Source organism: Mauremys reevesii, linkage group 9, assembly GCF_016161935.1.
Source record: "Mauremys reevesii isolate NIE-2019 linkage group 9, ASM1616193v1, whole genome shotgun sequence".
Classification (NCBI taxonomy): domain Eukaryota; kingdom Metazoa; phylum Chordata; order Testudines; family Geoemydidae; genus Mauremys; species Mauremys reevesii.
In genome coordinates this window covers 61,486,999-61,506,727 of record NC_052631.1, presented here as the reverse complement: position 1 = coordinate 61,506,727, position 19,729 = coordinate 61,486,999, and the positions used below count along the sequence as shown (strand labels likewise).

General features: G+C 58.6%; 1 protein-coding gene across 1 annotated transcript; it reads right to left on the bottom strand.

Moving 5' to 3' along the window:
- Window positions 1-8,002: 8,002 nt before the first annotated feature.
- Window positions 8,003-19,497, bottom strand: UTP14A (UTP14A small subunit processome component). The gene is made up of 15 exons (XM_039489839.1): window positions 19,307-19,497; window positions 18,898-18,973; window positions 18,262-18,332; window positions 16,673-16,737; window positions 16,280-16,422; window positions 15,843-15,998; window positions 13,119-13,238; window positions 12,936-13,030; window positions 12,616-12,739; window positions 12,447-12,524; window positions 12,002-12,353; window positions 11,292-11,647; window positions 9,296-9,486; window positions 9,114-9,213; window positions 8,003-8,516 (listed from the first exon to the last, which is right to left on the bottom strand). The coding sequence occupies exons 1-15, from the start codon at window positions 19,480-19,482 to the stop codon at window positions 8,247-8,249; spliced, it is 2,373 nt and encodes a 790-aa protein (XP_039345773.1). The 5' UTR covers window positions 19,483-19,497; the 3' UTR covers window positions 8,003-8,246.
- Between the last annotated feature and the right edge of the window lie 232 nt (window positions 19,498-19,729).

The window sequence follows — 19,729 nt, the reverse complement described above, 5'->3', positions numbered from 1 at the left end:
TGTCTGTACAACTGGGCTCTTCTTGGCTGCTCTCTTGGAACTTGGCTCCTGTCATGTTCTTGATCCTTGTCTCTGGACTCTGACCCTTGGCTTGACTCTCTGACTTCAGCTCCAACCACTAGACCCAGCTGCCTATGTTCCAGCCTGGAAACCTGGAGGCCAACAGCTGGAACCAATCATGGGGGCTAGGAAAGGGATGATGGAGGGGCATCACTGTCCTGAATTACACTGGATGGGTCTGTGTAGAAACCTCAAGTCCATTGAGGGCACAGCCCTCCTTCCCTTGGGGATGAAGAAACAACATGAATAGAAACCCTTGCCCCTAGATTCCTGCATTAACTCTTTGATGTCTCTTGGCTGGAGGAGGGAGGCTACCTCTGCCCTCAGCAACATCTCATGAGAAGGGCTATTGCAGAGGGATGGGGAAGGTGGATGGGAGAGGGCAGGGTCGTAGGTCTCCATAGTCACATGTGGGAGTGCTGGGGTGGTATTGTGGAGGGTCCCTAGCTCAGCTCTGAGATGTCCGCAGAGAGTAAGACATCCCATGGTAGAATTAACTTTCACCTGAGTGTTGCAGGGACTTCAGCAGGTACTGATCCTATGGCACCAAACCTGGGCCTGGCACTTGATGGCAGGAAGTGGGCACCTCAGCTATGCCAGGAACACTGCCATAGGCAGCCCTGGAGGCCATCAGCCTCCCATCCTGGGGCTGTGACATTGGGGCCCTTGCTAAGGGCCTGGGCTTGTGATGTTGATTGTGCCAAAGGCAACTACACTGAGGTGGTGAGCATTAGTGCATCCAGAAGCTGAACAGGGGTGGGCACTGCCCTGCTGGGGCCTTAGCAGCAAGGGGAGGTATGGGCCTTATGGCTCCTTTCTATCCTTCCTGCCTGGCTCTGAGGGGGAAACTGGTGCCAGAGGTTGTGCTTGGGAACAAGGTTCCTGCCGGTGGTAGGAAGTCAGCACTGAGGGGGTGCAGTCAGCAATGAGGCTGCAGTGCTAGGTCCACGGGACATTGACCAGCCTTTAGATGGGGGTCAGGCTTCCTGCCTGCAGAAGACCAGAGGCTCAGCATGTGGGCTGGAGCCCTGTCTCTCCAGTACACAAAGGGACTGGAGCACTCCAGCTGAGGGGTAGTCTTGCTTGGTGGCCTCCTTGTGCCCTGAGTCCAACAGCCCATCACTGATTGCCCAGCAAAAGTAGAGTCAGGCGGCTGTTCCTGGTGCACTAGGGCCTGCTAGTGGGTGCTAGAGATGACTCGGCAGATGCAGCAGCTCTGTGGGATATAGCCTGCTCCCAAGCAGAAGAGGCATCTGGAGCATCTGTCGGTAGCTAGTGTGAGGCCCTCACATGCAGAGCAGGGCTTGGTGCCTGAGGTCCTGTGCTCAGCCAGGAGATGAGAAAGAGGGACCTCAGCACCCTGCAGCTGGTACATGGCTAAAGTGAGTGCATGTTGCCAAGAGGGCAGACCAGCTGCCAAGCTGTGTGGTATGCTTGGTAAATGAGATAGGGATGCTTCCGACAGAAGGGTCTGCTCCTGGAAGGGGGCAGGCAACACTGGATTCTTACTTGCTGGGGTTGCTCCCCCACAGACACTGCTGGCCAGAAGGTCTCGTATGGGGTGCACACCCCATCAGTGGGGTTCACATACACAACACTCAGAGAAGAAGGTCTTGGCAGGGAATACAGGGGCCAGGATACCGGGGCTCTCACCTTCCCAGTCTCAACAATTGCTCTGGAATTGTTGCCTCTCTGGCCACCTCCAGACCTGGGTTAGTGTCTCCTCCAAAGGCTGAGTCTTTATAGACAGCCCTGCTAAGGGAGGTGTGTCAGTGGCAGAAAAGGAGCCTAAGATGAAGGGGTGAGGCTGCTGTGAGGAAAGCCCATTCTGGGCCGGGCCAGGCCAGGCCAGACTCAGAGGACAGAGGGGCGTGTTGCCCAGTGTGGGGAGGTTGCTCAGGAAACCTCAATTTACAAAAGAGCCAGAAAAGCTTCAGAGGAAGTGAGCAGCCTGATGGTGGGAGCAGGGACGTGTCTTGGTGGCGGGGGATACCTGGAGCTCACTGAGCCAAAGAAATGTTACCATGGGGAGGGGGGAGAGATGACTACTCTAAATCTGGGCTGGGGCATTGTGTCAGGGAGGCAGGCAGTCTTGTTGCACAGTTAAAGCCAGGAGCCAACGGGCCTCCCTTAATCATGGGCAGGTGCAGCTGGTGAACTAGGGGAAGTGTTTGAAAGGTGCAGCCAGTGGGCCACGGAGCTGCTTGCCAGGGCCAGTCCGGCCAATGCCACCAATCCTCCAGCCCCCTGAGCTCCACCTAAGCTAGCGTGAAGCTTATTGCTAATGGTGCTGTGCTACACGCAGTGCCACATGTCGCCACACAGCTCTGTGGTGACAAGCTGGGAAGTCAGACCCTTCTCTCAGCCCAGGTTCCCTGCTAGCGGACTCTTCCCCCACCAACATATGCACCTGGTCAGGACACATGCCCAGCATCTTGTCCCTGCATAGTGCTTTGGGGTGGGGGGAGGGCAGGGCAGGTAACCGCAGCGGGGTCCCTCTCCTGCCAATTTCCCAAGGTGGAGAATTAATGGTGCCGTCTGTTAGGAAGATGGGGGTTGCTGAGCAGGAGCAGAGCAGACTCTTCCAAGCCCAGTCCCGTTTCTAACAGTGGCCAGGACTAGTTACTTGCGAGGAAGGTGCAAAATGCCCTGATGCGGGTGGTTATGGGATAACCTACCCCTCTGGGATGTTTCTTCCCTGACCCCTCAGCTAGCCACTGGCTTGCGCTACGAAGTAGGAGGGTTCCCATCCCATGGTGGCGGAAGGCAGCATGGTCCAGTGGGATGCACATCGGGTTTGCAGTCAGGACTCCTGAGTTCTGTTTGTGGTTCTGCCTGTGACCTTGGTCAAGTTTCCCCTCTGCCTAGTCTGTAGATAGTGAGCTCTTGTGATTGCCCTTGTAGCCACTGGCAGAACAGGGCTCTGATCTAGGGGTAGGGGGGCCGTCTCTCCCTGTGTCTGGGCCGTGCTCGGCAGAACAGGGCTCTGATCTAGGCTGGGCCAGGGGCCGGCTCTCCCTGTGTCTGGGCCGTGCTCGGCAGAACAGGACTCTGATCTAGGCTGGGCCAGGGGCCGGCTCTCCCTGTGTCTGGGCCGTGCTCGGCAGAACAGGGCTCTGATCTAGGCTGGGCCAGGGGCCGGCTCTCCCTGTGTCTGGGCCGTGCTCGGCAGAACAGGACTCTGATCTAGGCTGGGCCAGGGGCCGGCTCTCCCTGTGTCTGGGCCGTGCTCGGCAGAACAGGGCTCTGATCTAGGCTGGGCAGGCACTGCCCAGGTCTCTGTAGCACCTGGCACAATAGAGTCCCTATGCGCTCGTCTAATGCAAACAAGGTTTGATTCTGGGGGGTGCAGCGGTGGCTACCTGCCCTCTCTGTATAGTACACGCGACACTCCTCACGCAGCCTGTGCCTACCGCTAAGGGCAGGGGCTGGGCAAGGAGGAGGCATCAGAGCCAGGCAGGGAGAAAGGAGGAGGAGGGGAGCCAGCGGCCCACTGCAGGGGCAGCAGCTTCTGGCCCCAGGCGAGCGAGGCTTTGCAGGGCTGGGGCCAGCTAAGGGACGTACCAGGAAGAGCAGAAGGTGAGAGACCAGCCCACGAAGCTCCGCCGGCACAACCCAGCAGGCAGAGTGCAGGGAGCAGCCGCGCGGGGCTCGGAAGGAAGGAGAGGGGAGGGGAGGGCGGGGCTGCTTGTGTGTGTTAGAGAGCGAGCGAGCTATGGGGTGGGGGTGGGGGGAGGTGCTCTCTGTGAGAGGGAGTCGCGCTGTGTGTGTGTGTGGGGGGGGGGGGGTGCGCTGTGAGTGCTCTCTCTGTGTGTGTGGTGCTCTGGGGGGTGTCTGTCAGAGAAGCACACGAGGGTGCCTGCGGTGCTTGAGAAGGGAGCAGAAAGCATGGGCAATAGCCTGGCAAGCATAGGGCACTGAGGAAGGGTCCATGGCATGAGCAGGGCAGACCCAGGCTGGGCGAGGGGTATAGTGGCATCTGGGAGGCCGGGCCACCTTGCTGCAGGGCACTGGATAAATGACCTTCCCTCCTAGCCCCACCCTTAAAGTTGCAGCTAAGCCTTTGTCTTCAGCAGTGCAGGGGTAAGAGCTAGCATGCAAAGCGGCCCACCTGTGCGTGGCAGTGGGCTAGCACTCTGCACCAGCCAAAGCATGCAGCCAGTGTGCAGGGATGGCCAGGGCCTGGCTACAGGGAGAGGACAGGCAGAGCACACACACTGCAAAGCCCCCAGGGCAAGGCTGGCAATCAGCAGAGTCTGCCCTCAATGCCCCCTAAGGAGGCTGTGCAGAGGGCCCCTGGTTGCATGGTGGCAGTGCGCTCCCTGCCTGCTGCCCTGAAGCTGGGCCTGGCGAGGCTTAGGGGTGCTCCCAGTGGTATCTCATCCTGTGCCTGAGGGCAGACAAGGGGCAGGTGGGATCAGCCTGTGGCATCTCTTGGGACACTGCTCTGGAAGAAGGCTCCAGGCAGTGCAGACCTTGGCACTGTATCTGCAGAGCTGGGCTCTGATTGCCCTAAGGCCAGTGGGGTTGGCTGTTCTTCTGGTACATTGGTACTGACAAGAGAAGCCAGGCAAAAGAGATGAGTGCTGCTGATAGAGGTGCCCTTCTCCAGCACCCCAACCTCTGTGCTACACCCCACATTGGGGATGGTTTAGCTTCCCTATCCCACAGCCTTACCACGATGGGCCATATTCCACAGACAGATGCTTGCACAGCTTCCCTTTTGGCTTCAGGAAACGGGCTCGGGGTGGGAGCCGGCCAGTCAAGGGCTCTAAGCTTGCATCCTCCACACTGATGGCTGTTCATATTTTCATGCATTTCCTAATCCCTACTCTCAAGCAAGGGCTCCTAGTGACCCCATCCTTAAAAACCAAGACTCTCCTCTGCCCCTGTGTTGCATGTGGAGGGGCAGGGGGCAAAGTGTAACATGCATGCAACCCACGACTGCCTCCCCCCTGCCCAGCACCACCACCTCCCCTGCCATTCCAATACTTTTTAAACAGAGGGATGCTCCCAGTGGTTTGATGCTGGGGAGTGGGTCCCCCATGCTGTAGAGCCACATTTCCTCAGTGGAGAGGAACAGGGTAACAAACTTGCTCCCCAGCCACCCATGTGGCATGCATGACTAGCACAGCCCAGCCCACCTCAGAGTCAGCTCCCCCTCCCAGCCAGGACATATGGGTCCAAGGCCTTTGGAAGGTTGCTCTGATCAGTTTCCCCCCCAGCAGCACCAAGAGAGTCACTGGGTGCCCACAGCCCCAGCTGGGGAAGAGGCACAAGGCAAGGGCAGGGGGAGAGCACAAGGGGCCACACCCAGTCAAGGGGGCTGGAGAGGTGGGCCCCATGGAGTGCACCTGGCCTGCTCCTCACACCAAGGGTCTTGCCTCATGCTGAAAGAGTTCGCTAGAATCAAAGGCTACCCAGTCACAGGGGACAGCAGGGCACGGGGCTCTGACTCCCCCACAGGTCTGTGCTGCCCCAGCCAGTGGCTATGCTGAAGGCTGGGGCACATGACTTATGAGGAGAGGCTGAGGAAACTGGGGTTATTTAGTTTGCAGAAGTGAAGAGTGAGGGAATTTGACAGCAGCCTTCAACTACCTGAAGGGGGGTTCCAAAGAGGATGGAGCTAGTCTGTTCTCAGTGGTGGGAGATGACAGAACAAGTAGCAATGGTCTCAACTTGCAGTGGGGGAGGTCTAGATTGGATATTAGAAAACACTATTTCACTAGGAGGGTGGTGAAGAACTGGAATGGGTTACCTAGGGAGGTGGTGGAATCTTCATCCTTACAGGTTTTTAACATCGTGCTTGACAAAGCCCTGGCTGGGATGATTTAGTTGGGTTTGGTCCTGCTTTGAGCAGGGGGTTGGACTAGATGACCTCCTGAGGTCTCTTCCAACCCTAATCTTCTATGATTCTATGAAGGTATTTCAGCTCACAGAACACTCACGTGTGGGGAAAAGCCCAGAGCTCTGATGGAGAAGAGGGGATGGGGGTGTGTGAATGCTGCCTGCTCTGCACTTTACCCACTCCAGTCCCCCAGCAAGGAATGCAGGAGTGCAGGGCAGCCGGATACATGCAGTGCTGTGATGGGAAAGTATGGGGTAGGACAGTGCTAGGCTGAACAGGAGCCGTAAGCATGGCACTGGGGAAGGTTAGAGCAGGGAGGCTGGGCTGCATAGAGGGGAGGTCCCCTCTCCCGCCCCAAGTCATAGGCTAAGGCCAGAAAGGTCCAGGGTGATCATTCAGCAAACTGCCCCCATATAATTCCCATAGCAGATCTGTTAGAAACACAGCCAGTCTGGATTTAAAAATGGTCACTGAGGAAGGATCCACCACAGCCCTGGGTAAATTGTTCCAAGGGTTAATTACTCTCACCAGTAAAAATTTACACCTTAGTTCCAGGCAAAATTGGTCTAGCTCAGGGGTGGGCAAACTTTTAGGCCCGAGGGCTACATTGGGGTTGCAAAACTGTATGGAGGGCCGGGTAGTGAAGGTTGTGCCTCCTCAAACAGCCTGGCCCCCGCCCCCTCTCACTTCCCATCCCCTGACTGCCCCCCTCAGAACCCCCGATCCATACAACCTCCCTCACTCCTTGTCCCCTAACTGCCCCCTTCCGGGACCCCACGCCGTATCCAACCCCCCTGCTCCCAGTCTCCTGACTGCCCCGACCCCTATCCACACCCCTGCCCTGAGACTCCCACACTTATCCAAACCCCCTCCATGTTCCACATCCCCTGACCGCCCCTCAGAACCTCCGCCCCATCCAACCACCCCCTGGTCCCTGTCCCAACTGCCCCCCCGGGACTCCCCACCCCTTATCCAACCCCTGGCCTCCTTACCATGCTGCTCAGAGCAGCATATCTGGCAGCCGTGCTGCCTGGCTGGAGCCAGACATGCTGTCATGCTGCTCAGCAGGAGCGTACAACCACGCCACCCAGCACACTGCCCGCACGACGGCATAGCTGCAGGGGAGGGCGGAAAGCGGGGGCAGGAGCACAAGGGCTGGGCAGGATGGTGGTCCCGCGGGCCAGCTTGCCCACCTCTGGTCCAGCTTCAGCTTCTAGCCACTGCATCGTGCTATACTGGTGTGCTAACCTGGAGAGCCCACTATCAAAGATCTGTTCCCTGCGTAGGTACTTATTGGCTATGACCAAGTCACACCTTTACCTTCTCTTCATGAAGCTAAACAGACTGAGCTCTTGGAGCTTGTCACTCCACAGCAGGTTTTCTAATCCTTTAATCATTCTCGTGGCTCTTCTCTGACCCCTCTCCAATTGATCGCAGTCCTGCTGGAGTTGTGGGGACTAGAACTGGACACAGGATTCCAGTAGCCGGTGCACCAGTGCCAAAGACAGAGGTAAAATCACCTCTCTGCTCCCAGTCCATGCATCCCAGGATCACATTCGCTTTTTTGGCCACATATGGGGAGCTCATGTTCAGCTGATTATCCACCATGATTCCCAAATCTTTTTCAGTCTCTGCTCCCCAGGACAGAGTGGCCCACCTTTGTGCATATGGCCGACATTCTCTGTTCCCAGCTCTGCACATTTACATTTAGCTGTATTCACATGCATATTGTTTGCTTTCACCCGGGTTACCAAATGAGCCAGAGCACCCTGTCTCCATTCCCAAATCCTAGCCTGCCTCCATACCAGGAGGGACTTCCCACCTTTCCCCTAGTACTCCTGCTCTGCTCCCCCAGGAAGATCCAACTGTCCTATCTGCAGGGGTGGGGTGTAACACAGCATCAGCTAGAGCAGCTGAGCCCAGCCAGACCTGACCCTCGCTTGGGGAAGGAGGGAGCAGCATTGGGTGGCACACCCTTGCTGCTAGCAGCCAAGCGCTGCTTTCCTACAACAGACTAGTTCCACTCCTGCCCCCCTGCAGCCTGCCTGAAAGGGCCTGGGGATGGGGGCGAGGCACAGAAACTGCACAGAGGAGCCTACAGCCAGGGCATTTATTGAGGAAGGAGCTCTGGTTCCAGATGTATGCAACCCACTGTGTGGGTGCAGGACAGTGCCCCTGCCTCTAGGGCAGGAGCATGGCACAGTGTCCTCTGCCCTTACCTAGGGCCAGCCTGGCCCACTTGCTCACCCAGCAGCTCCTAGCCCCGCCAGGGCCTGGCCACACACTTCACAGCCACCCTCAGTCTCTGTGCTGCCACGGGCAGCATGGCCCCTCTGGCCTAGTGAGCCTTCTTGCGGGGCCGCTGGTGGTGCCTGGAATGCTGAGGCGTGGGGGCCAGGGTAGCGCTGCCTCCACGGGTGGGCACAGTGCTCTGGGGGCTAGCGTCCTCAGCAGATATGGGCTGGATGATGTGGCCTGGCTGGGTGAGGATGCGGGGCGCTGTCAGCTTCTGGAAGGCTCGCTGTGTGTTCCACGTGGGCCCCACCGGCGCCCGGATGCTCCGCTCAAACTGCTGGCGGCGCTCGAAGGGGAACGGGACCTCGTTGACCTGCCAGAGAGGGAGATACAGACTGGGTCAGCACCCTGTCCTGGCACCAGACTGGGCATGGATGGTCCTGCTAGGGCAGCCAGGGCACGGTAAGGGGGTCACTAGAGACCCACACTAGAGGGAGAGCTGCCAGCACTGGGCTCCGCATAGGCTGGATCCTTGCTCCAGGCTCCCACTACCCCAGTATTCAGGGCTGGTGAGGATTCCGCCCTGAAGCAGAGGAGAGCCCAGCTGTGATGCTGGCTGCTGCAGGGAAGCCGTGGTATCAGTGCTGCTCCTGCCTGCTGCAGCTGGAACCCTGGCACCCCCAACACAGTCAGCTGAGGCCACGGCTCATGGAGGTTTGGTGCCACTGGTCCTGGGAGGGAAGTGATTCCTGAAACAGCCTCCTTGCCGGCTAGAACGCCTGCCCAGCCTCCTCTAAGCCTGTGCACTGGAGCCACTGTGGTTCTAGTTGTCCCCACAGTGCCCTTTGGTCTGCCTGAGGGCTGAACAACTCCTTCCTATCCAGGGACTCATTGGGGGGAAGCTAGCCTTTGAGTGGGTGGGGCCCCACGGGGCAGGACCTGTCACCAGGGCAGGCGGGGTTCCCCTCACCTGGTGTGCTGCAGCCAGGATGTTGCGCTGCTGGCTGATGATGACATGGGGCAGGTGCTGATCTCTCCTGGGTGACCCCAGCACCGGCTTGATGAGGAACCTGAGAGACAATGAGACAGATTAGGCTGCACGGCTCCAGCAAGGGGCGAGACACCCCATGCCCTGATCTTGCCTGTACATACCGCTTCCTCTTCCTGGCGCTAGGCTGCAGCCCTGTGCCACCCCACTCGCCCCATCCGGGTAGAACCAGGTTTATGGCCTGCGGCTTCCCCGCCTGCTCCACCTTGCGCTTCTCCCGCAGGAAGTCAGCAATGACGTCGTCCCCCGCAAAGGCCTCCTTGATCACCAGCCTCTGGTCTGCAGCCTCCTCCTCCTGCCAGAGAGAGATAAGGACCCATGGCACCCACCTACCTCCCTTCCCAAGACAGAGACCAGCACCCATGGCATCTGCCTGCCCCCCTCCCCCTGCCTGAGACAGAGATCAGACCCAGGGCACCCGCCTGCCCTCTCCCTAAAACAGAGATCAGCACCCATGGCACCTCCTCATAGACTTTAAGGTCAGAAGGGACCATCATGATCATCTAGTCTGACCTCCTGCACAATGCAGGCCACAGAAACTCACCCATCCACTTCTATAACAAACCCCTAGCCTATGTCTGAGTTATTGAAGTCCCCAAATTGCGGTTTGAAGACCTCAAGCTGCAGAGAATACTCCAGCAAGTGACTCGTGCCCCATGCTGCAGAGGAAGGCGAAAAACCTCCAGGGCCTCTGCCAATCTGCCCTGGAGGAAAATTCCTTCCCGACCCCAAATATGGCGATCAGTTAAACCCTGAGCATGTGGGCAAGACTCACCAGCCAGCACCCAGGAAAGAATTTCCTGTAGTAACTCAGATCCCATCCCATCTAATATCCCATCACAGACCACTGGGCATATTTACCTGCTGATAATCAAAGATCAATTGCCAAATTAATTGCCAAAATTAGGCTATCCCATCATACCATCCCCTCCATAAATTTATCAAGCTTAGTCTTAAAGCCAGATATGTCTTTTGCCCCCACTACTCCCCTTGGAAGGCTGTTCCAGAACTTCACTCCTCTAATGGTTAGAAACCTTCGTCTAATTTCAAGTCTAAACTTCCTAGTGTCCAGTTTATATCCATTTGTTCTTGTGTCCACATTGTTACTAAGCTTAAATAATTCCTCTCCCTCCCCAATATTAATCCCTCTGATATATTTATAAAGAGCAATCATATCCCCCCCTCAACCTTCTTTTGGTTAGGCTAAACAAGCCAAGCTCTTTCAGTCTCCTTTCATAAGACAGGTTTTCCATTCCTCGGATCATCCTAGCAGCCCGTCTCTGAACCTGTTCCAGTTTGAATTCATCCTTCTTAAACATGGGAGACCAGAACTGCACACAGTATTCCAGATGAGGTCTCACCAGTGCCTTATATAACAGTACTAACACCTCCTTATCTTTGCTGGAAATACCTCGCCCGATACATCCTAAAACCGCATTAGCTTTTTTAACGGCCATATCACATTGGCGGCTCATAGTCATCCTATGATCAACCAATACTCCGAGGTCCTTCTCCTCCTCTGTTACTTCCAACTGATGCGTCCCCAATTTATAACTAAAATTCTTGTTATTAATCCCTAAATGCATGACCTTGCACTTTTCACTATTAAATTTCATTCTATTACTATTACTCCAGTTTACAAGGTCATCCAGAACTTCCTGTATGATATCCCAGTCCTTCTCTGTGTTAGCAATACCTCCCAGCTTTGTGTCATCCGCAAACTTTATTAGCACATTCCCGCTTTTTGTGCCAAGGTCAGTAATAAAAAGGTTAAATAAAATTGGTCCCAAAACCGATCCCTGAGGAACTCCACTAGTAACCTCCTTCCAGCCTGACAGTTCACCTTTCAGTATGACCCGTTGTAGTCTCCCCTTTAACCAGTTCCTTATCCACCTTTCAATTTTCATATTTATCCCCATCTTTTCCAATTTAACTAATAATTCCCCATGTGGAACCGTGTCAAATGCCTTACTGAAATCGAGGTAAATTAGATCCACTGCGTTTCCTTTGTCTAAAAAATCTGTTACTTTCTCAAAGAAGGAGATCAGGTTGCCCCCTCCCCACTCCTTATAGCAGTAGACAGCACAGAGCCCAGCTCACCTCGTCCTGCACAGAAACTGGCTGGGCAGGACACTGGATCACGTGGGACTCCCCAGCCAGGACCGCCTGCAGATTGATCATCTTCTGCTTAGGTGCCTTCTTGGCCACTTGGCCACCCCCAGCACTGCCCTCTTCCTCGGACTTCTGCAGTGTCCTGGTGGGCCAGGGCCGCTCCTGCTCTTCTGCCCCCTCCTCCTGGCCCAAAGCATCTATCTCCTCCAGTGTGCACCGCCTGCCCAGCTGCTCGGACAGCAGCGGCTCCTCTGGCCCCTGGGCAGGTTGTTCCACTCCAGGACCCGTCTGCACATTTGACAGCAGCTCCACAAACAAGTGTGCCTCCTCCACTTCACCAGCACCTGCACAGAGCACTGAGTGAAGGCACTGCTACCCGCTGTGAGTATAACAGGCCCCAAGGATGGCATGGGGGGGCCCACTGGGCTGATGGGTGAGAGATGCTGCTCCCCCAAGAGCAGCAGGGTGGCAAGGGATTCACACAGCCTCTCTTCCAGCCCAACCAGCTCCTGACAGATGGTGGTAGGAGGCTCCAAACCTGACTCCTGTCCTCCCACCACATCAGGCCCAGGGCCTGCCCACCCCAGGGACTCTGCCTCCTCACCCCAGCCCTGGGTCTGCCCACTCTCCCAACACCAGGCCCCGGCGTGCCCACAATGGGGCTCCGGGCTCCCGACATTTGGCCTCAGCCTGCTCACCCTCAGGCTCTGGGCTCCCCGCCTGTTGCCGTGTAAATCGTCTTTGCTCAAAGTCTTGTAACAAGATCTCCTCCTCTGACACCTCCTCTCCCTCATTCCCAGCATCCTCTTGGGCAACAGACTCTCTAGGGTCCTTGGGATCCTCCTGTATCCCAGAGTCCTTTGCTTCACTGCTGGGTTTCCCCAACATCCAAGGGTTGGCTCCGTCCGTGCTGGGCTGCACTTCATTGATGGAGTCTGGGAGGAGGCCTTCCCCAGCCATGTCGCCCTCCTCTTCGCCCTCTGGCTCCATAGGCACTTTCTGGGTCAGCTCCTTGTTCCTGGCCAGCTGCTCCTGCATGGCCTTGCGGGCCTGTGGAGAGATGGGAACACGTTCACAGCCAGGCCCAGAAAAGTCCCCACACTGCCCCAACTCAGAGCCACCCTTCCCCCAACAGCTCCTCACCTCCAAGTTGTACTTGGCCATAATGGCCCTAGAGCGGGCCCATTTCCCCTTGTTCTGGTGCTTGAGGCTCATCCTCTCCTGGGGAGGGAGAAAGCAAAGAGAGGCATCAGCAAGAGCTTCTCTGGGCAGCTGGGAGATCTCAGGGTGCAGAGGGTCCCCGAGGCATCACCTCAATCCTGCTTTTCTCTATCTCTTCCAGCTTTGTCAGGGCAGCCTCAGGGTCTAGCTTCCGCAGCACCTCAAACTCCTTCAGGGCCTTGTGACTCCTGCCCTTCTGGAGCACTCGGTGGTACCTGCGCAGTGAGAGCAGAGCAGCCAGAAGGTGAAGGCGCCAGCCGAGCTGCCCTCCCACAGCAGAAAGTGAGAGAGCTCACACTAGCTCATTGCTAACCTGCCCCGCACCTGGGCTCCAGGGCAAGTGGAACCCAGGGCTCCTAGCAGGCCCCCCAACCTCCCCACACACTAACACCTGCGTGAACGGTTCCTTACTTCTTGCTCTTGATCTTCTTCTCTCGTCGGGCCTTGGCCTCATAGTAGGACTGCAGAGCACGGGCCTTCTGCAGTTCTGCCCGGCGCAGCTGAGCCTGAAACACACAGCACGGGGTGACAGCCAGCTTCAAGAGGGGCCTGCACCCCATGGGGGCACGGACAGGGATGGCACGGTTCACTCACCTCCTCCAGGCTCATCGCCCGCAGTGAGGCCTCTTCGAGAGGTGTCAGCAGCGGGTCCGTCACCGGCTGCTGCGTCTTATGGAGAAGACTGAAGATCTCCTGCTCCAGCGGTGTTCGGGCCTTCGGGACAAGGAGGGCAGCAAGTGAGCACATACTAGGCATGCAGGGGCAACCTCATTGGGATCTCCCTGGCCATGGGCTCTGGCCATCCCACCCACTCCCCCTAGCAGGCCCAGAGGGAGGGAGGGATTCCCCTCTTCCTGCGGGCCCCAAGGTTAGCAAGAGGAGCCACCAGCCAGTATTAGCAGCCCCACCTCAGTGAGGGCTCAGGTGACGCCCCACCTCAGTGAGGGCTGCTAGTCACATGGGAGCCCCCAGCCTCATCCAGCTCCTCACCCTCAAAATAACCCAAAGGAGTGGGGGCCATTTCACCATGGCTCCTGGGAGGGGATGGGGTGGGGACACCAATCAAACCCAGGCTGGGGGAGAGAGGGGGGGACACCAAGACCAGTGTACTATGGGTCACTGGGCAATTTCCACAGAAGGGTCAGGGAGACATCCCCATTAACTGCCCCCGATCCTTTTGCCCCATCTGGTTCCCACTACTGTGGGGATTTCAGGGTGCAGGATCAGGACCCCCAGGTGGTGGGGGTTAGGTGGGTGGGGACTTGGGTCTGGGGACTTCCTGAGGCCAGTCTGCTGGGGCAAAGGGGGCACAATGGCAAGAACCTGCTGCTTTCACAAGGCTTTTGGTGAAAATTCAACATCAGCCTGGGGCTGAAACCAAGCCAGGCCTGGACCAGCCACCCTCAGCCAGCATATGGGGTGGGCACCCCCAGAATACCAGGCACAGCTAGAAAGCCTCCACTATCAACACAGGGCACTGCCCAGCAGCGCCCTGAAGGCTAGACTTGGCCATGGTCAGAGAGGTAGAGGTGAATGATAAAACCCAGCAACCCTGGCTCAGTCCCCAATCCAAACCCCACCCCCACCCCAACACTCCCCAGCCAGTGCCCCAGAGGGAGCCCCTGCGTCCCAGGGATCACAGAGGGGAGATGGGATGCAGAATGACTGTCTGACAGCGCTTTGTCAGTCACCCAGGCACATATGCTCAGAATCCAGAGGACACCTTTCATCTCAGCCAACAGTCAGCACCAGAACACAGCCATCTCTGTGGCACTACGCAGCCACTGCCTAACCAGCACAGCAACATGCACAGCTGCTCAGGACAAGAAGCGGCCAAAGCCAACCAAAACCACAGGGGAAATGTGGGGACTGAATGGGAGGGATTCCCCGTGGCAGTGTCTAGAGAGGACTCCCGGGTGACCCCCCCTGAGAGAAAGCCCTGGGACCCTGTGGGAGCAAAAGGCTGATTTTCCACCTCATCTGAAAGAGGCTCCTCAGAGCCCGTCACATCACTGGGACCTACCTGGGCCTCCTGCTGTGGGTGCCCCCAGAGAGCCAGACTCTCTGTGCACAGCGCAGACCCATCTCTCAGCTCTCACTTTTACAGTCTCAAGCATCCTTCTTTGGGGGGAGAATTTGACAAGCGTGCAGTGGTCAGCAAAGCCTTTGCATTTCCCTTGGACTGTTCAGCGAGGCCAGGCCGAGAGAACCCCTCCAACCCTTGCACTGCTGGCAGGCCAGTCACAGCACGTGCTTCCCTCTGGACTGGAGACCGTTAGGCCCCGGTGCTGAGCCCTACACACAGCTGGCTATGTGTTCCCCATGCATTTACCTCGCTAGGGACTGGGACTGCTGGAGCAGTCTCCTGCCTCACCGGGGGCCAGTGCTGCCCCAACTTGCACTCTGCACAGGGGGAATGTTTGTGGAAGGGCTGCAATGGTCTCACAGTTTGGGGGAAGAGGACCCCTCCCCAGTGGAAGGGTCTCTTGTCACTGGACAGCTCCAGCACTGTAGAGCTTGAGGGAAAGAGTGGAAATCTGGCTACGAGAGGGTCTTGCTGGGGTGGGAAGGAGGCAGAGCTGGGGACTTTAACAAGGCAGTCCCCTCCCACTTCCCTGTCCCATCCCAGCAGCAGTATTCAACTGAGACTGTGGTGTCAGGACCCTGGGCTGAGGTCAGGAACTTAGCAGGAAGAGAAGGGAGCTGCAGAGAGAAAGGACAGCGCTGACCTGCTCCCTCCTTCCTGAGTGAGTCCCCTGGACGGTTTGGAATTTATTTGGCCCTGGAAAGGTTGAGAAGGAGACTACTCAGATTTGGGGGGCAGAGAGTAAGCCAGCAGAGCTTGAGATGGCCACACACCACTGCCCCCCAACCTTCACCGTGCGCGCCTGTCCGCACTGCAAAGCGCTGTGCATCAGCTACCAGTGTGGAACTCAGGGCAGGACATGGGGAGGTCAGCGCGAAGTGGCCCGGCTGTGTGCGTGCCCAGCCTCACACTGAACCTTCCCCCAGAAGCTGAATGGCTTGCCATGGCCCCACTGGGCTAGCATGAGAGCACAGACACACACACCCCGCATGCCGGAGCTGGCACTGCCCCTTGTTCTCACCGTGGCTCTCAGTTGGCTCGTGTGAAGCTCAGGCCTGTCTGCCACAGCAAGGCTGTGCCTGGGCTTGCCCAGTGCTCAGAGGCCTGATGCACTCCTGCTCTGCCAGCGCCCTCGGGGTTGGGATCAGGCACAAACCATACCCAAAGAGGCATAGACATCTGTGCCAGTGCTGACCCCATCCCCTGCCCCAACGCCATGCAACAGCACCCACCTTCCAGCCGGTCAACACCTCCTCGATAGGTGCAACCCCCATCTGCTCCTGCTTCAGGGGGAAAACCAACTGCTCTGCTCGTCGGTTCTGCAGAACCACCTGCTCCCACTTGGCAACGGCCTTCGAGGTCTTATTGTAGGCAGCTTCCCTCACAATCTGCAGTCCCAAGAGAGAATCTGTGAGGACAGAATAGGCCCCAGGTCTGTGACGACACCAGGCCCCAAGGTCTGGATAGCAAGGAAACCCAGCAAGTAACCCAGATGGGGAGAGGCACTCAGCTCAGCCACACAGGACTAAGACCAACCATTACTGCTCATCTCCATGGCTGCCCCCTGCTCCACTCCCAACCCGCTCCCACCCTGCTCTGCCCTTCACCTACCCCCATCACCTCAGGCACTACCAGCTCAGCCGGGATGGACGGACAGACAGACTCTTACCCGCTCTGACTCCTCTTTGCTGAGTGGCAGCTCCACAGACTTTTTCTGCTTGACTCTATTCAATTGCTTCTTCACAATGCCCAAGGAGGATGAGGCTCGGACGGACCCCAGCAGCTCAGGCAGGACCAGCTTCTCCCTGGCACCTGCAGGAACCAGTGCAGTCAACGCAGGCAGGATGTCACACAGCTCCCACCAGAGGGCACCAACAGGGAACCATCTGCTGGGTTCCTGCGCCCTCCCCCTACCAGTCCATTGCAGCTTCCCACACTACCACCTTGGAGTAAGATGGAAGTGACCCAGTTATGCAGGGGGACCCCTGCCTAAAAGCTGCAGAAACAGTTTGGAGAAAGGTTCATCCCATCCCATCTTCTCCCCTCCCAAAAAGGAGCTCACCTTCGCAGCTGAGGTTGAACTCGGACACCTGCAAGCTCGCTTCTGTGCGTTCAGCCAGCTTCCGCCTAGAAGAGAGGAGGCAGAATACATGGGGACCCCTTGTGTGCAATCCACCAGCACCCCTGCCCATGCAATGCCCCCCACTGCTGGTCGTGACAAGCAGTCCAAACGCAGAGGAGCCAAGTGCGCCACAGCCCTCCCAAAAGTGTGAGAGTGTGTTTGTGTGTGGGGGGGCAATGTTCCCTCTAATTTTTTACATCCATGTGCAGATTTAACTTTGTTATGTGCACCAATATGGAGGTGATGTGTGGCAGGGGTGGGCCCGAGGGACTCAGAGTGCGGGAAGGGGCTCAGGGCTCGGACAGAGAATTGGGATCTTGGGGGTGAGAACTCCAGCTGAGGATGAAGGCTCTGGGGTGGGGCCGGGGGGTTCGGAGTGTGGGAGGGGGCTCAGGGCTGTGGCAGAGGGTTGAGATGTGGGGAGGTGAGAGCTCTGGCTGGGGGTGCAGGCTCTAGGGTGGGGCTGAGGATGAGGAGTTTGGGGTGCAGGCTGCCCCAAGGAAGAGAGGACTCCCCTCAGCCCTCTCCCGCCATAGCAGCCCGGGGAGGGGCACCTCTCTCCGTGGAGTGGCCCTCAATAGTCTGCTGTGCAGCCGTGCAGCTTAGAGGGAATTTAGCCCAGGGGCCCCCCTGTAGCCCCACCCCTGGCCAAGCTGGAAGCCTGAATGGGCCGGGGAGCCCCCTCCTACTGCCGGGGGGGGGGGGGGACAAAAGAAGCCCTCTTCCTGTGTTCTGGGCCCCCTGCCCAGGGCAGGTGGAGGGACCCAGGCTCCCCACATCTGCCCTCTGGCCGGGGGGCATGCCTCGGAGCCGCAGCCTGCCCATAAGAGCCAGGCAGGCAGCTGTGGGGAGCCGCAGTAGACCCTCCTGTGGTACAGGGAGCCCCTGGCCTGTGTCCCCGCCCAGCCCGTGACTCCTCATAGCTGCCTGCACAGCTCTTACCATGGGTGGGCTGCGGCTCTGAGGCCTCCAGCCAGAGCCGGGTCAACGAGAGCCACGAAGGCAGCTGTGGGGAGCCGGTGCATAGATGCGGACTCTCCATCTGCCCTGGGCCGGGCAGGGACATGGGCCAGGAGCTGCTGTCAGGCCTCCTGCAACCCAGGCAGGTGGAGGGTCCACCACAGCTCCCCTCAACTGCCGGGACTCCTTGGCCTGGCTCCATGCTGGCCTGGCTGGGGGAGTGGGGCTTGGGCGGGGGAGTGAGTGGGGGGGTTCTGCCTCAGTGAAAAGTGGACATGCCAGACCCCTCCACTTTCAAAAAGTGGGAGGGCCCTAGCACTGTGGCGATCCCACCGGCTCCTGCACCACTGAGAGGAGCCCATTCCTGTGTCTTGGCAGGGGGTTAGACTTTATGACTCTTGCGGTCCCTTCTGACCCTCTTGGTCTATGGTTGTGATGGGGGCATGTGGGGCAAGCTGCCTCCCAGCCACCCCAGGGGCCTTCGCTGCTGCCACACTTGCCCTGAGCATAGCGTGGGAGCCATAGCAGCCTGGACACAAGTGATGAGCAAGCGTGACCCCAACACTCACCGCTTCCTTCCAGCGAGGGAGCTGACAGCCTCCAAGAGCTGACGATGCCGTCTCTCCTCATTGCCGTCCCCCTGGCACACAGGAGACAAAATTAATGCAGCCCGCACTGGCACAGTCCTTCAGCACCTGGCCATGAGGAGTCGCTTCAGTCACAAAAGGGGCTCTGCCCTGCTCCTACTGCAGGTCTGCCAGGGGGGCAGCAGGCTGGCCTTCAGTTACAGGCCTGACTCCTGGAGCGGAGTGCTCACAGTGCCCACCTCTGGCACAGTGCCCATATCATCAAACACAAATGTCAGCTCAGCCTGAGGCCCCACCATCACCACATGCCTTGCTTCCACTGCCTCTCAAGTCCCTCCCGGGACCTCCCTCCACTACACTGCCACCTTCATGCACCCACCATGACCTGCCCCCCCAAGGCTGTCTCACTTCCTGCCCCATTCCACCTCACTAATGTTACTACAACACAAAAGAAAACAATAGAGCTCGTTGTATTTACCCCCCAGGGCAGGACAACCCCCCCGCCCGTGGGAGGCCTGAGCCCTCCTGTCTGCAGCAGCCTGGCATACGCTCACTACTAAACTCAGCCATGCCCTGAGGTCACTGCCCCAGCGCTGGGGCCGCAAGAGCCTTTCCTACCTCATCCTCGCTGGCGCTCACAGGGTGGTCGCTCCGGAACAAATCCTCCTCTGCCATTGGCCGCCCCAGGAAGCTGCTGCAGGGGAGACACGAACCAGGCTCAGGCTTGGGCCCCTTGGCACAGGATCGCACAGGCTACGGGCCCAGCCAGGTCCTGCGGGACGAGCTACCTGGGAAACGGGCACTTAATAGAAGGCACAAGCCTACCAAGGATGCTTTAGTCAGAGATGGGGCCGGGGCCGGGGCCGGGGCCAGACCCCGACTCCCCCGCGGCGGGGACCGGGAAGTCCGGCTCCCCACAGTAGCCCAAGGCTACTTCATCCTACCCGCGGCAGAGCCCGGCGGGGACGGGCTGGCCCCAGACACCACCCACAAGCCGGAGGAGAAACCAGCCCCCCGGACCCCTCACCTCCGCCGCGCGCCCAAGCCGGCTCCCCGCCCGGCCAGCACACGTGGGTAGGAACGAGAACTGCGGGGCGCAGGTCGCAAAGCGCCGCACTTCCGCCCTGCACAGAGCCGGCCGGCACTTCCGCCCCGCGCTGCGCACGCTGGCTCTGGCTGTTGCCATGGCGGGGGGCGGGGCATGGGAGGCCTGGTACTTCCTCCGGCCGGCGCTGTGCCACCCCCGCCCGGGGTGACCCCTCCTCTCCCAGCCTCGCCGCCTCTGGGACTCGGCCGGCTCCGCACGTTGCGCCCCGTGTGGGCAGCCAGTCCCAGCCCGGGGAGCGCCCAGCCCCGCGGGACGGGCTGCTAACGGCACGGCGGTGGGCTTGGCGCTGGCCGAGCTGGCGGCGGTGCTGCTGATGCGGCCGGGGAGTGTTGACCAGGAAGC

Excerpts from the sequence above, each read along its gene's own strand:
- UTP14A (XM_039489839.1), bottom strand. The coding sequence starts at position 19,482 with ATGCCCCGCCCCCCGCCATGGCAACAGCCAGAGCCAGCGTGCGCAGCG. Across the intron at positions 18,974-19,306 it reads GGCTTGGGCGCGCGGCGGAG|CAGCTTCCTGGGGCGGCCAA; the intron begins GTGAGGGGTCCG and ends TCTCCCCTGCAG. Across the intron at positions 12,740-12,935 it reads AAGAAGATCAAGAGCAAGAA|GTACCACCGAGTGCTCCAGA; the intron begins GTAAGGAACCGT and ends CTCACTGCGCAG.